The 17,338-nt window shown below is 37.7% G+C and overlaps 1 protein-coding gene across 1 annotated transcript; it reads left to right on the plus strand.

Moving 5' to 3' along the window:
- The first annotated feature begins 4,300 nt into the window (after window positions 1-4,300).
- On the plus strand, window positions 4,301-17,335 carry LOC136963780 (protein mono-ADP-ribosyltransferase PARP14-like). Its single transcript, XM_067257841.1, has 15 exons — window positions 4,301-4,401; window positions 4,575-4,611; window positions 5,416-5,628; window positions 5,992-6,216; window positions 6,522-8,764; window positions 8,853-9,083; window positions 9,339-9,560; window positions 10,155-10,239; window positions 10,597-10,746; window positions 11,062-11,124; window positions 11,372-11,560; window positions 11,702-11,917; window positions 12,134-12,642; window positions 12,822-12,996; window positions 16,112-17,335. Exons 3-15 carry the CDS (start codon window positions 5,538-5,540, stop codon window positions 16,393-16,395), a joined length of 4,683 nt encoding a protein of 1,560 aa, XP_067113942.1. The 5' UTR covers window positions 4,301-4,401; window positions 4,575-4,611; window positions 5,416-5,537; the 3' UTR covers window positions 16,396-17,335.
- Window positions 17,336-17,338: the final 3 nt, after the last annotated feature.

Genomic DNA, 17,338 nt, shown 5'->3' on the forward strand with positions numbered 1-17,338 from the left:
TCACCAAGCTGCATATCACCCAGCTATGTATAACCTAGCTGCCTATCACCAAGCTACATATCACCAAGCTGCATATCACTCAGCTGTGTATAACCTAGCTGCGTATCACCAAGCTGCATATCACCAAGCTACCAGTGGCGGCTGCTGGTCTTTCAAAGAGGGGAAGCTCATTTTCGGCCTACATCCTAAAAATGTTTTATTTATTTGGCTAGCCTAGCCTACTGAATGAATGAACGAACGATCTAACAAAACAATATTAATCAAGGAGGAAATGTGGAAATTAGGTTAAACTGAAACAAGGAACGTGGTGTATAATTGTATGAAATGTATGATGAAAATTGGTTAGCAATTTCGCCAAGCAAATACCAAGAAATAGGTTGTTGCAGCTTCGGTGACTTTTTATAGTACAAAATTACTGTCAATCAAAAGGAGATGTAGTCTTTCGACAGACCCTCCAATCATCACGCGGAAGCTCAGCATCCAGGACAGCCCACTCCTCCATTCACCCCCAGAGACGCTGAGCGTCCGAGGCGGGACATAATCTCAGCATTCATCCAATGACCGTATCGTTTCGAAGCACTGAAAAAAAACTGTTAAAAGCAGCCCCATTGAAGTCCATGGAAGCTGAGCTTCAACAGGGAAATGCACTGTGGCGCTACGGGAATGTATGAGAAGGAAATCAGTCAGTTGACCTGCTAATATATATGTAGCTGATTCTGAAAGAACTAGTCTTCGATATGAACGTGTTCTAACGCATTTAAAATGTTAACACAATAGTAAATATTTGACCATTAATTTGTAGAAATTTTAGGGGACGCTGTGCTTCCCTTGCAGTCTTAAAGAAATCGCCACTGCAAGCTACATATCACCAAGCTACATATCACCAACCTGCAGCCTCGCTAGTGAATTAGCTGTCGTACATTGTAATATAAATCAATGTAATTAATTAATTAAATCCATGCAAGTGCGAATAACATGTGAGTTTGTTATTAAGAAAATAAGCTAGCTTCTGTAGTTATGTTTCTCATGTTAACTAGGTTTGTTCATTTTCAAGCATAAATGTATCCTGTCCTTATATCAGTATGATTTTCAAGCATTACTCAATGCATATTCTACCACATGAATTAGACAGTTAAATTTTAGTTTTTTTTTTATCACTGATGTGTTATTGGAATATTAATGGTTGATTGTAGCCTACTCAATAAAGACGTAATGGAAATCAAGTTTTTCTGTCATTATGGTTGTCATGACAGTAAATAGAAACTGACGACGCTAAATATCTCCTCAGACAAGAGAACAGGATACACAGGTGGATCCTACCCCCAGGAAGATGAGACCAGAAGGGTTCTGTCTCTCCACACACACACTGACTTATAAGTATACCTCATAAACAGTTACAATATATACATTTGTTAAGACATCTGTACATTATAAAATAGGCTACATTTGACATGCAGCACATTTGACCTTCAAAGTGAAAGGAAAAGCTATATTTTACCAATCCTTTGAGGAGACCCTTTGATAAAAGTCTTCTTAAATGGTGTTCTTGTTTGACCCAGATTCAGAAAGTATCACAGTGCCTCCATTTGAGAATTGTTATATTTCCAAAATCACATTGTTGTGCACATAAAAGGTCATGCGACTTTACAATACCGTAACTGTATGAAATAGGCTTGTACTGTTGTTTTCCAGGGACTATGTCACTGGGCTATAATTGGGTGTGCTTTGCCTTCGGCAAGGGCACAACCTTTGTTCTCTCACATATATATTTTTTCTTTTCCCACCCCTAAGCCTCAGTCAATATTTGGACTACATAGACAACGTAGATGTCAAAAATTTCGTCTTGGTAGTGATTGAGTTGCTTGTATTTTTATTTACGTTCCGTTGCATGGTTTAAGTTTAAATTACGTTTTTGTGGCAAAAAAGTGCCTTATGTCAACGAAGGGTACTCAGTGCTAGCCTACGTCACAACGTCGGCACACGTTAGCAACAACTTTTTTGTATTGTAGTTGTAAATTATGTTGTATCAATAAATCCCATTGATTTGGTACTTTTAAAGGTGTTTTTAGTAGTTGCTTTGGGTCAGTGGTGGAATGTTTGTTCGCCCCATAGGGCCACTAAACTTGGGGTGTAACACTGTACATTATAAAAAATGCTACATTTGACATTTAACCCTTGTGCTGCCTTCGGGTCACATGACCCAAAGGTTCATAACGAACCATCGTTGTGTTTACCCAATTTTACCCAATACAAAAACAAATAAAAATAATTTTCTTTTAACCATTCCAATGTGGGGGGTCTGAGACAGCCCGACAGTTAAAAGAAAATGCTTCACTTTGTTTTTGTATGAGGTAAATTTGTCGCAATACGACGGTGGGTCACAATGACTGATGGGTCAGAATGACCCGAAGATAACACAAGGGTTAAAGTGAAGGAAAACCTATATTTTAGATTCTTTGAGGAGACCCTTTGATAAAAGTATTCTTAAATGGTGTTCTCGTTTGACCCAGATTCAGTATCACAGTGCCTCCATTTAAGAATGTCCAAAATCACATTGTTGTGCACATAAAGAGGTCATGCAACTTCACAATACCGTAACTGTATAAAGTAGGCTTGTGCTGTTGTGTATCAGGGACTAGACTAGGGTAACTATAGTTGTTACAGTAAGCATGCTTATAGTAGCCTAACTGATGAATGATCATTTCATTTTTACAAATATATTTTTGATAATATCCTACGATTGAAGATAGCCTATAGTCAGTAGCCAATAATGTCATGGTTCTCTATAGTATAATAATACTCTAAGATTTTAACTCGCTCTGTCAGTTGGTTCACAAAAACGTTGTGCGTGTAGGCCTACCTGGTCGCAGCTTCTTAAGTTACACCAGTAGGCTAGTGTCCGTGGTGCAGCGGGAGATAAAGTTGACGGTGAGTTGATGCGGGTCAAGCTCCCTATTCACCCCGGAAGACAAATACACTTTGATAATGTCAGGATATGCACATGTTGTGCACATAAAAGGTCATGCGACTTTACAATACCGTAACTGTATGAAATAGGCTTGTACTGTTGTTTTCCAGGGACTAGGTCACTGGTCTATAATTGGGTGTGCTTTGCCTTCGGCAAGGGCACAACCTTTGTTATCTCACATATATATTTTTTCTTTTCCCACCCCTAAGCCTCAGTCAATATTTGGACTACATAGACAACGTAGATGTCAAAAATTTCGTCTTGGTAGTGATTGAATTGCTTGTATTTTTATTTACGTTCCGTTGCATGGTTAAGTTTAAATGACGTTTTTGTGGCAAAAAAGTGCCTTATGTCAACGAAGGGTACTCAGTGCTAGCCTACGTCACAACGTCGGCACACGTTAGCAACAACTTTTTTGTATTGTAGTTGTAAATTCAGGAGTGTTGTTAGACATAGCCTTCAGCTCTACCGGGGCACAGGTCCCTACTCATATCCTTTTTTACTTCCAAGCTTGCTGAGTGCCAGAAGTGTGCAACACAATGCACTATAGAAACTCCCCTTGCTTAACCCACTATAGGTACTATAGTGTGGTAGGAACATCAATAGTTAATGCGAGCATGCGGCAGGGCACAAGCCAATTTTTTTCCGCAATAACTAGGGCTCAGGCAGATCACCTGATCTGCCTGAGCCCTAGGAAAGCATGTGCCTTCTTTGTGTCAGACTAATGTAAATGTAAAACATTTCCACATTTGTCGTGATGGATTGTATTGATTGGATACAAATCAAGATCAATGAGCCTATGTAGTGAAATTTTCTTTCATTTTTGCAAAAAGAAATATGAGATTATCGGTTGCTTTGTTTCTTACATTTACATTTAGTCATTTAGCAGACGCTCTTATCCAGAGCGACTTACAGTAAGTACAGGGACATTCCCCCGAGGCAAGTAGGGTGAAGTGCCTTGCCCAAGGACACAACGTCAGTTGGCATGACCGGGAATCGAACTGGCAACCTTCGGATTACTAGCCCGATTCCCTCACCACTCAGCCACCTGACTCCAGGTGGCTGAGTGACTTCTTGTTGAAAATATATTTTTTTAAGGGAACCCCAATACTAAATTCTAAACTGAAAAAAACTATTTGGAGAATTAGTTTTTTTCTGGACTGAGGAATGTGTTTGGAATCAACTCACACAAATTCAATAATTTTAGGTTACAAAATGTTGTTGGGGTGTTATTCAATTTTCTAAATCTTGTACTTCACAAAAAATGACTTATTATTACTATAACACCAATACTTGGGTTTCTGAAATTGACTCCTTTTGTCCTTGTCACAGCCAGACAGAAAGTGCTAAACAAGCAAGAGCATGAGATTGTTATTGATGAAAAAGTGCTAAAACTGACTGTTTGTCTGCCACCATCCAAAGGCAGCACTGAGGTTGGTTACCGATACCATTACATTGTTACCAATGTACAAACTGTAGTGGTCTATGTTTTCTATTCTAGAATCAAGTCACATTGTTAGATAATGTTTACAGCGACACATTACAATTTGTTCTTCTTATTAAGTGATCTCATATTATGTAAACTATATTTGCTTTTTATTCCTAGAAAACACCATAATCTCCGATCAAGACAGACCCAACATGTAAGTATAGTATTTAATGGTAAAATAGTATTTCACGTCATATATTTTGTGTCGTGCGTCGCCTATAAATAATTTGACATCGAAGCAGAGGAACTTGGAAACATGTCTTTTACTTGTCTAACTCTTTCCTTTTCTTACAATTGAACTCAATCACCTCCAGACACTTGAGCGACCTCTAGTGGTATAAGATGAACATTACATTTACCTTTAGTCATTTAGCAGACGCTCTTATCCAGAGCGACTTACAGTAAGTACAGGGACATTCCCCCCCCGAGGCAAGTAGGGTGAAGTGCCTTGCCCAAGGACACAACGTCATTTTGCACAGCCTGGAATCGAACCGGTAACCTTAAGATTACTAGCCCGACTCCCTAACCGCTCAGCCACCTGACTCCCTTTATGTAACAAGAAAGAATATACTGGATACAACAATATAAATCAAAAGTTATGAAAGAAGAACTCATTTGTTGGGTATTGTAATCACAGTTCAAATCTGTTTATGGATAACAAGGATCCCAATCATCAGTTTTCACTTAAACATACTTAATTAATGTACAGTATTTTGTTGTGAACACAAGTAATAATGATTTTTTGCCTAATAAATTACTTAATCAGCTGCAATACTGTACAAAACAATTCCCAGAACACATCCTATTTTGCTAGATGTAAATAATTATAGATTGAAGTAAAAATTGTAGTAGGCTTGTCAAAAGGTAAATTAATTGCTTCTTTCATGTTTGACAATGAGTTTGCAACAAACAAGTGACAAACATAATACTGTCAGTTGGATGTCTCCTGGATTCACAGCTGCTAATGCTACTGTACAAGATCAAAAATCCCCCGCTGAAATCCAAGCTGAGGAGCAAAGTCTGTCAACTGCCGTTGTTTTGGGAAACGTTCAGGAGAACGTGAACCAAGAGTTTCTCGAGATGCTTGTGAGGAACGTCCTTAACTCAGAGGCTGATTTTAGTCTGGAGATGCTGGGTGACATAACAGTAGTGACTTTCCAGAGTGAAAAAGGTATGACTACATTTTTAAATAAAATGTGTTAAAATTATTACTGTAGGCCATTGAAAACCAGTACCTCTGAGATTTTGATGTTTTACATTTGCTCGGTGCCAAGCATTTTATATATCATATTTTAATAGTTAATTACCAATCAAATAAAATGAGTACAAGACAAATTTGTTAAGATGGCTTATCTATGGACATGCGGCATCAGTCTTCAAATATCTTTTGGAACATTCTGAGCAAGATTTCAACCCCCTAAATAAATAAAAATGCAAATTCATAAAAAAAGGATCCTGTTTAAATATTATTTTGCAAACCAAGCCTTTGTTGTAGTTTTTTCTCAAAAATCCTGTTATGATTCTTCCTTGACAGAAACAAGTCACATTTTATCAAAGGCCACCAACAATAGAATGTTTAAACAGAAGAATCTAACGGTTAAACCCCTGGAAAACACAGCAAAAATCAAAGTTGAAAATATTCCTCAGAACTATGATGAAGACTATCTCACATTATATTTTGAAAAAGAGGGAGTTGTGGAAGATGTCATCTTAAACAAAGAGGAGCAGTCTGCTATCATGACATTTCAGGATCCTAAAGGTAAGTCTATCGTTAATTTAACAATCATATTTTAAGTAATATTGACTTATTATCCATCAACAATATTCATTTCAAGACTATTTGTCAGAAAACGTTAATATATTTGTGTAAACAGTACTGTCATGCTGAGAGATCTGGTCCAATCCAAGGTTTTATGTTTATAATTAAAAGTGAAATTGTAATGTAGTGTTATTGTAATGTTTTAAAATGCTGATAGCATATTTTACATTTTATACAGTTTATTGGTGTTGTTTATTTGATTTATTATTACATATTTTATTATCTTATTTATCATATCTTTCTAGATGTGCAGAGAGTCTTAAAGAAAACCCTGAAAGATCCTATGAAATCTTTCCCTTATTATGAATCTCTGGGAACAGCCCTTTATGGTAAAGACAGACCCACATTGAAACTCCCACCAGCCTTCAATGAAACCATCGATCAAGTCATTTGGAAATACCTCTGTGACACTCAGGAAGCTGCAGACTCCATCCACCACAACCTCGCCCAGCATTTTTGCAAGGTGGACCTCCAACAACCAACCGTCAAGTTGAGCCCCCTGCCTGAACTCCTTAAACTGGACGGCATTCAAGCCAAAGACATACGGCAATGGAAGGACACTGTGAAGACTGCTTTCATTCAAGTCTTGGCTAAATACACATCTCTGGAGCTCCAGGTTCAAATCACAGAATGGGAAGAGTCTGAAGCAGAGATGCGCAAGGCAATTCTGGGTAAAGATGTGGTCTTGGTGCCTGACAAGGCCACAGGGGTTGTGACAGTGGTAGGCCTGAAAGACGATGTCAACAAACTAAAGCAGCCACTTAATGAAATCTTGGATCAAATTGCCAGCAGCCTTGAACGTGAGAGCACCAGCGTTTCAGAAGTGTTCCCACTGCCTTCATCTACTTACCAATTATTGTTAAAAGATGTAATTGAAGACAATATATTGAAGGAATTCCCAAAGTTGAAGATGACACATACATCTGACAGCCAAAGTATGTTACTACATGGCTTGCAGGATGAAGTTTGGGGTGCATTTAAAACATTAACCAGTAGAACCTTGTCAGTGAAAAAGAGGCAGATAAGTTTGGATGATCACGTCTTTCAGTTTTTGCAAGAAGAAGGTCAAGACAAGATCACAGATTATCTACAAACTTCCCAGGGTATGAACGCTGCTCTTGACATAGATGGAAACAGAGTAGAGCTGCAGGCTCTGTCTGATATAACACTGACTGAAGCAGCAGAGCAAATCAATACTTGTTTTGATTCACAATACATGGATGTTCAAGACTTCAATATCTTGAAAACACCAGAATGGCAAGACTTTGTCACCCAATTAGAGAGTTCCAAAAATAATCCATCAAAACAAATCCTGATCAAGACATGTGGTCAACAAGTTGTAGTGTGTGGTTATGCAGACACTGTCAATTTGGTGCAGAAGGATATTGAAGAATACCTAAGACAGAATGGACCAATAGTGGAAACTCTTAAGGTCAAGTCTGAGACTGTTATAACCTTCATTGAGGAACACTGCAAGCATTCATGGGCTAATGAAGTCAAAGATAAAGTGAAGGTATCCTTCCAGAATCAGACCATTTCTTTGAGTGGCTGTAGAACACATGTGGAAGACTGCAAGGCTCTGTTTGAAAACTTGATATCTTCCACTTTCTTTGACACCATGACAATTTCAAATATTGGAGCAAAGAAATTCTTTCAAGACAATAAAAAAATGTACGTTACCTCTCTCAAAAGCAATACAGGCTGTGTGGTCAAACTAATTAATGATGAAAATGATGGAGAGGACAGTCTTCCTGCAAATGGAGCAAAATGTAGATACCAACATCACACATCCAATGGGGTCGAAATTATGGTTTGTGAAGCTGATATGTGTAAATGTACCACGGACGCCGTAGTCAGTTCTACTAACGAGAATCTGAAACTCAATGGAGGTCTCGCCGGCGCACTCCTGAAAGCTGCTGGACCACAACTGCAGGAGGAATGTGATCAGATCATCTACCGCAGGGGGGAACTTGAACCAGGAGACTGTGTCCTTACCAATGCTGGGAGGCTTCCCTGCCAATTCATCATTCATGCTGTGGGACCAACTTATGACACTGAAAACCCCCAGAAGGCCGTGGGGCAGTTGAGAAGAGCCGTGAAAGGGAGCCTGGATTTAGCGGAGACTAACAACTGCCTGTCTGTGGCTCTGCCGGCCATCAGCTCTGGGAACCTCGGCTTTCCTCTACAACTATGCACACAAACTATCACAAGAGCTATCAAGGATTTCTGTGATGACAAGTTTGGAAATAATACGCTGAGGAAGATTAATCTGGTGAGCAATGATGACAAGACCATTCAGTCCATGGTTGAAGAAATGCTGAAGGAGTTTGGGGGCCACAGAACCATTGATCCTAACATCCAAAAGCGTCAAGCTATATCCACAAATACCCAACATGGTCAATGGGTTGAACAATCTGGATCATTGACAGCAAAGACCATGGAGGGGCTCACAGTCAAGCTGATAAAGGGGAACATCCAAGATTCAGTGGTAAATCATTATTTAATTGTCGTACTTAAACAGATGACATGTATCAAATGTAATGATTGTCATGAAATGATGTGTATATCTTCCATAGACAGAGGTGATTGTAAACACAGTAGGACTAGATCTAGAACTTGACATTGGAGCAGTCTCCAAAGCCATATTCACTGCTGCAGGACCTAAACTTCAAGACCTGATAAAGGAAAATGGTAAAAGTGTACATGAGGGAGCAGTCATTATTACTGATGGTTGTAACCTCAGGAGCAAAAGGGTGTTTCATGTGATTGCGCCACAATGGAATCAAGGAAGTGATAAACAAGAAAAGGTAAATCCATTTTCCAATCTGACACATGACTTAAACAAAGGCAATGAGTCAAATTATAGTGAATATAAAATTAAGGTTTATTTTATGTTTTGAAAAAAAAATCCTGTGACTTCCTGTAATCTCTGTAATGAGTGGCACAGCTTTTTATCATTATGTTAAGTAGTAAGCCACTTTGCCATGTCCAGGTTCAAAGATGAATGTTTACCTTTTTATTCATGCTAATATGAATATATTGTAATTACTGATATGTTACAGATGTTGAGTGAGATCATAAAAAAGTGTCTTTCTGAAGCGGAGCAGATGGGTCTTTGCTCAGTGACCTTCCCGGCCATCGGGACAGGAAACCTAGGTTACCCCAAAGACATTGTGGTTTCTCTCATGTTGGAACAAGTCATTCAATTCAGCAGCAAGAAGCAACCTAGACACTTGAAAGGAGTGACATTCATCTTACATCCAAGTGATCAAGAGACAATTCAGGTACGAAAATCTGGAAATAAATACAAATTAGAAACGATGGTACCACTCAATTTGACATGGCTTACATAACTTGACATAACATTACTATGTGATGCTTAAATCCAGCTTCTTGTAATAAGCGTTAATAATTCTTAGTAACATAAATTGCTCATATGAAGGGCCTTATTACATATTCATGATTAAAAGAACCTGAATCTAAAATGTTGCCTATTACTACTATGCAACTTTAGTAAGACATTTAAAAACAACATTATAGTTACGTATTGTTATAAATGATTTTCCAGGGGAGAGGATATGGAAAACTGTCCCATGATTTCATGAAAATGAAATAAATCAAGTGTAAATGTAAATGTATATCTTATTGACTGTATTAGATTACTACACTATCACACACATTAGGCATTACATTTCTTTAATTGCTTTATACTGTAAGATTATATAGCATACATCTTACAATAATACTTTCTTACTCTGTATCATGAAAGAAGTGGAAAAAGATTTTTCAATTTAATGAATAAGGAAAATTATATTAATGATTGCAGATTTTGTTTACACATGAAATGTAATTGTTTCTATGGCAAATTTTCCTTTCAGATTTTCACCAATACATTAAAAAAAAGATTCACCAAAGAGACAAAATCAGGGAGCCCGACATCTACGTCAAAACAAAATACTGAAAGTATGGTTTTATTAATCTTCCTAAAAAAAACATATGAATCCTGTTACAAAACCTAGTAGTGTTTTCTCTTCATCAGTATTTTATTATAACTTCTGTGAACTATGTGATGTTATAATGTTTGCGTCATAGATAAACAGGACGCTTTTGATTAAATGCAGCAATTATTGTCCAATATCTTTTGCCCTAATGTGAGGTAGAAAAGTTATATTGAAAGGTTCTTATTGACCTATTGTGAAGAGTTTTCTGGCCAATTTAAATGGGATAAACTTTGTAAGCTTTGTGGATAACTGTCAGATGTATATGTATTATAAGTTTATTATGACAAGAAATAATTGTATTTTGATGTCTCACTGCAAGGAACTGTCACTAAGGTCACATCGTCCAGCTCAGGGATTCATGAGTTTCAAATAGACAGAGTGACTGTCCAGGTTGCCGTGGGAGACATCACAAAGGAGACCACAGATGTCATTGTCAACTTCTCAAACGAGGATTTCACCCACAGTATAGGTAAATGTTACCCTGTGTTACTATGTTACTAGTGTAGGAGAATGCTTTGATTAATGTAATGAAAATATAGGACATATTGTATGTATTTGGCTACTCAGAAATTCCCACAGTAGTCCAAGTGTACTGTGTACAATTGGCAAGTGCAGAGTGCCACTGCTACCCCACACTTACTGAAATGTATTCTCATCAAAGACCGACTGGAATAGGTAAATCCACAATTTATAATGTGGATTTTCTGGATTTATATTGAAGTATTTGGACAATGATTTATTGCACTGTAATGTACTGTTCTCTTTTAACTGTGAAATTCCCCAGGGGATTCTGAGTCCATTTTGGATGCAGCAGGATCAACTGTCAAAGAGCGCTGCAAACGACTTCGTAAGAGCTTGAAATGCAGTAATACTGTAAAATCAATTAAATGAAGGGTTGGAATGTTGTAGAATTGTTTGTATAATAGAAACTGACCAATTATATTTTCCAATTTAACAGATGTAAAATATACAATTTGGTTTAATTTGGAGTTGGTTTACTCAGTTACATCCAATTACGTTACATTATATTCATCCTCATGTTTTTTCCAATATTACATATAATATATAATATCATTTTTCTACATTACCTCCAGGATTTGAGCCTCATGAAGGCCTGATCATGACCATGCCAGGTAACCTGCTGTCTAAGAACATTGTTCATGTTGCTCAAAAGAACAACAAAACAGTTGACCCCAAGGAACTCATTGAGGCTGTGAAGAGTTCCATAGAAATGTCAGCAGAGAACAAGTTTACTTCAATTTCATTTCCTGCTCTTGGTCTTGGTGAGTATACATATAAAGTTATGAAATGAAAAGATAGCCCATTTGGACAACACCATTCTATTGTTTAAAGAAATGTTGGTGACATTATATATCGCATATTATGTAGCAAAAATGTGAGCTAAGATTTTTTTTTCCTTCAAGGACATTTAAAGCCAACTCAGGTGGCAGATGCCATGTTGGATGCAGTTGTCGATGTGGTGCGCAAGAAGTCTCATCTCAAACTGAACCTGGTCAGGATCGTCCTCGTTCAGCAAGACGTGCTGAAAGAGTTTCACAGCCGTATGTTGAAGAAAGAAGGGATGAATATTCAGGAAACAAAAAGTTTCTTTCAAAACCTAACACGGTCCTTGGCAGTAGGTCTGTATTTGAAGTCTGGCAGAATGTCTAATATCCTTTTGCTACATTTAAGTCAAATACAACTCACCTTAATTTATGTAACCTAGAATAACCTTTTGTAAACTAGCAGAATATATCTATGTTATACTAGAAGGGGGCTAAGATGAGTGGATTTCACAGTATAAATCACCCTTTAATGCACTGCTATTTTATAATGCATTCACCTCATTCATACAGCTCTAGGATTATCCAGGGAAACCGATGATACGACAAAAGAGGAAGAGGTCTCAGTCCAGGAAATTAATCCAGCCTGCTTCCACATCTGCGGAGGCTCTACAGCAAAAGTACAGGATGCAAAACAGTGGATTAGGACACTAATTGAAAAAGAACAAGTATGCCGTACCATAACTGACAAAGCCATCCTCAACTTATCAGAATCTGATAAGCGGCGTATTATTCAAATACGGGCCAGCATGGCTGTGAATGTGACACTGACCTACAAGTCTGAGACAGAGCCTATATTAAACATAGAGGGTCTCAAAGATGATGTGCACGAAGTTACCACTGAAATCCATGAGATGCTGTTAAGAGTGCGAGATGAGGAGACCTCTATGTTCTTCCCCAAGCACTGGGAGCCCATGCCAGCCAACACACCATGCCTGTCCTGTGTCCTTGATCCTTCCAGCCAGGAGTACCAGGATGTTTATAGTCACTTTAACAAAACCTGCAAACAAAAAGTGTTAAAGGTAATTTCTTTTTTCATAGTTATACTGCAAACTTGAAATTTGTATGGCCCAGCCTAAACTGTAAAGTGGTAAGGTTTCTATAAATTTCACAGTGGCTGGGCAAAGACTAATTCCTTAATTATATTCAGTAATGTCAACCATATTTAGGCAATTTAAGTGTCAGGTTGATGTCCCCTTAGATTGAAAGAATCCAGAATCAAAACCTGTGGAAGAGCTACGAAATCAAGAAACAAGACATGGAGATCAGGAACAGTCACCAGAACAACGAGAAGAAGCTCTTCCATGGTGCTTGCTATACAACCATAAAACACATCAATGAACATGGCTTTAATCGGAGCTATGCTGGAAAAAATTGTAAGTGAAACCTACACTAACCACCATATATTCAGTGGGTCAAACATACAACACAGTTGTCAAAATTGGCAGTAAAGTACTAGAAACTTAACAATAAAATAGTGCTGTCATTTAGAATGAAAGCCTTTCCCCTAAATTGTATATTACAATGTAAGTATGAAGCAAAGCCTGTAGTAATAACCTTGTTGCTTAGGAACTAGTAAGTAAGTAAGTACATTTTATTTATAAAGCACACTCTTAACACAGCAAGGCTGACCGAGGTGCCGAACAAAAGCACAAAATAATAATACAAATACATTTAAAACACTATAAAATCAGAGGTGTCAAAAGTATTCACATTCATTACTCAAGTAGAAGTATAGATACTAGGGTTTAAAAATACTTCTGTAGAAGTTGAAGTATCAATTCAAGCTTTTTACTCAAGTAAAAGTATAAAAGTATTGGTTTCAAAACTACTTAAAGTATAAAAGTAAAAGTAGTAAGGGGAATAAATGCCATTAAGGACAAAAGCTTAGGCACAGGGGTCTATAATGCATGACCCCACCTCCCCCCAAAACAACATCCGGATGGCGCGTTTTTTCTGGATAGTTTTTTTTGTGTGTTTGTGTGTTTTTTTGAACGATGACAAGCCGGAATGAAAACAATGAAAGGAAACAAGCCGAACTGAAATTGGAGTAACGAGGCTATTTTTTAAATGTACGGAGTAGAAAGGACAGATAACTGCATGAAAATGTAAGGAGTAGAAGTAGAAAGTCGGCTGAAAAATAATTACTTCAGTAAAGTATAGATACCCAAAATGTCTACTTAAGTAAGGTAACTAAGTATTTTTACTTCGTTACTTGACACCTCTGTATAAAATATATAGTAAAAACCGAATACAAAACAGTCAACAACAGCAAAACAAGTAACATCACAACTCAAGAGGCAGTGGGAAACGCCAGAACATATAAGTGGGTCTTAAGTCTGGATTTAAAAGCAGACAATGAGGGAGCCTGCCTAATAGACAGGGGAAGCTGATTCCACAGCCTACGACCAGCAACCGCAAAGGCTCTATCACCTGTGCATATACAGCGGGATCGGGGAGTATACAAAAATAGCTTGTCCACAGACCTCAGTGACCTAATGGGTGCATGCAATTTTAAGAGGTCCGAGATATATGAAGGGGCCTGTCCATTAAGAGCTTTAAAAACAAACAGTAATATTTTAAAACATATTCTAAACTGGACAGGAAGCCAGTGCAAAGAGGCCAAGACTGGGGTAATGTGGTCAAACTTCCTAGTGGATGATAACATTCGGGCAGCAGCATTCTGCACAATCTGAAGACGGGAGATGGAGGACTGAGGGAGACCATCATAAAGGGAATTACAGTAATCTAAACGTGAGGTGATAAAAGCATGAATAGCAGTTTCAAGGTCTTTAAAAGACAATGCAGATTTAACCTTAGAAATTAGTCGTAACTGATAGAAACTATTTTTCACCACTGAGTTTATCTGCTTAACTAACCCTAACTAAGAGCGTCTGCTAAATGACAAAATGTAAATGTAAACCCAAGGTCCGAGTCAAAACTTAACCCAAGATTCTTAACATGAGAGCTGACACTAGGGAAAAAATGACTAATCCTGTTAATAAGACTAGCTCTAGAGCCAGCAGGACCAAAAAGTGTTTTCATTGTTGAGTTGGAGAAAGTAACTTGAAAGCCACTTTTTTATATCCGCAATGCAGTCTAAGATAGGTTGAACAGAATCATTGGGTTTCAAAGGCAGATAAAGTTGTGTGTCATCAGCATAAAAATGAAACGAGATGTGTTTCCTAATGATATCTCCCAGAGGAAGCATATACAGATTAAAAAGATTCTGCCCCAAAATTGACCACTGTGGAACCCCAGAGGAAACAGGAGCTACGGAAGAAGAAAAACTATCTATAGTGACTGAAAAGGCCCTGTCAGTGAGATAGGATCTGAACCACTGTAGTGCCGTCCCCTTTACACCCGCCAAAGAACTACAACTGTACTACTGTAGTAGTACAATTTACCGGGGCAGCTTCTCCACACAGGGATCGCATTTTGCGTTGTTACTGACAATGATCGCTACCAGTGAGCTTTTTATGAATTCGTGATTTCTCCCTAAATAAATGTCAAGCTTATTTACGTTTTTGTGGGCATATTTTCAGTTAGCAGATGGTACTGTTTGATCGCGATTCCATCTGAGATAGCTAGCTACTGCCGGTAAAGTCGTTGCTAGAATAAGTTTCAAAGGGGGTTCTTTATTAATGAATGAATACAGTATGAGTAGGCTAAATGCCTGAAAATATCACGAGAAGGGAAAAACTCAAAAGGACGTTTAAGTCATAGAGACGTTTACACCGTTCTGCCAAATGTATTCGTTTTGATTGAACTATGAGGCTGCTACTGTATATAGCCGATCACCATTCCCTCTTGCAGGGGAAATGAGAACACAACTATTTCATTCTACACTTCACTCTTAGTATTTTGAGTTGTAAATGAGCAGCAAAAAAAATATGCTTTTAAATCTATGTAATCTTTTTAAATAATAAATATGCATTTAATATCAAATATACAGAAATATCAGTTGTAAAAATGTCATTAAAAAACGGACCCCTCTGCAACCGACGCAAGCAAGCACACCCTACAATTTCCCCAGAAATTGTACCCTCTCTAGTTACAACTTATTATCACAGTTTCTATATAAGCACATATTTGTGTAATAGTACTACTGTCAAATAGTGTTGGGAAAAACAATCCCTCAAAAATAATCATGTAACTAACTTACATTTAGTCATTTAGCAGACGCTCTTATCCAGAGCGACTTATAGTAGGTACAGGGACATTCCCCCCGAGGCAAGTAGGGTGAAGTGCCTTGCCCAAGGACACAACGTCATTTGGCACGCCCGGGAATCGAACTGGCAACCTTCAGATTACAAGCCCGATTCCCTAACCGCTCAGCCACCTGATTCCCAACTTAGTAAAGCTTGCCATAGTAAATTATCATATGGTTGCAAAATATATTTTGACACTAGTACATCTAAAACATGAATAGGTATTATTGATTTAATTGTATAATTAGACCAAATACGAGTCATGTTCTTTTCTCCACAGTGGCAGCACATGGAAACGGCACTTACTTTGCTATTAAAGCAAGTTACTCTGCTGATGACACATACTCAAAACCAGATCCTCAAAAGCACAAGTGTGTGTACCTATGTCGAGTTTTAGTCGGGGAATTTACACAAGGAGCAAAGGGGATGAATGTGCCTCCACTTAAAGATCCTGCAGGCACGGATCTCTTCGACAGTGTGACAGACAACCCTGCTGCTCCTTCCATGTTCATAATCTTCCATGATAGTCAAGCATACCCCGAGTATCTGATCACTTTCATGTAAACATACCCCGAGTATCTGATCGCTTTCATGTAAACATACCCCGAGTATCTGATCACTTTCATGTAATCATACCCCGAGTATCTGATCGCTTTCATGTAAACATACCCCGAGTATCTGATCACTTTCATGTAAACATACCCTGAGTATCTGATCACTTTCATGTAATCATACAGATTCACTGAAATTAAACACCATTTGTTATTTGAAAAGTTGCACTGGAAAAGTATAATAATTTGTCATAAGTAAATAACGTTTGCAATTCGCTATATACATTTTGTAAGTGTAACCTTAGTGTGACGACCATCAAGCTATAATTAACAAGTCTCTACATTTATCAATAGAGAATAAGTGCATTACAAAACACAAAAGAGATTTAGCTCCATGTTTAACCTCCTATCCTACCCACCATCCCTACCTTAATGTACTCAGGGGTGAGTGTTTTGTGGGTCAGTGTAAGCAGTAACGTACACAAACAGCTGCATAAGATTCCTTACAAGGTGTTTCGGTGAAGCTTTACACAATATAGCTGAGATTAAGACTTCCTAGAACAGTATGTAAAACCTGATGACATATATCAGTTTATTAAGAACTTTTAATCCCTCAATGACAACATATTTTACCTGTAGACTTTACCATTATAATCAATAACAAAAGAGCATGTGCTTTATCTGTTTAATGATTGATTTTTTTATCTTTTGATTTTTGTTTCGACAATACATGTGCATTTGAGAAAATCATGGTAAGTTTTTGCAGATTGCATCCAATTTGTGTGGTTTGACTTGTATTTTTGTTATAAAAATAAAAAACCTTTTAGGGGATCAATTATCATGGGGCATTTACAATTCTGAAAGTCTCTTAATTGAACGGAAAAGTTAGATTTAACTGATTTTCATTTATGGGTGTGTGCTGTACTGATAATTAAAATGTAATAAATAAATACAAT

This window comes from Osmerus mordax, chromosome 2, assembly GCF_038355195.1.
Source record: "Osmerus mordax isolate fOsmMor3 chromosome 2, fOsmMor3.pri, whole genome shotgun sequence".
Lineage (NCBI taxonomy): Eukaryota > Metazoa > Chordata > Actinopteri > Osmeriformes > Osmeridae > Osmerus > Osmerus mordax.

Excerpts from the sequence above, each read along its gene's own strand:
- LOC136963780 (XM_067257841.1), top strand. The coding sequence starts at position 5,538 with ATGCTTGTGAGGAACGTCCTTAACTCAGAGGCTGATTTTAGTCTGGAG. Across the intron at positions 8,765-8,852 it reads GGAACATCCAAGATTCAGTG|ACAGAGGTGATTGTAAACAC; the intron begins GTAAATCATTAT and ends TATCTTCCATAG. Across the intron at positions 9,084-9,338 it reads GAAGTGATAAACAAGAAAAG|ATGTTGAGTGAGATCATAAA; the intron begins GTAAATCCATTT and ends GATATGTTACAG.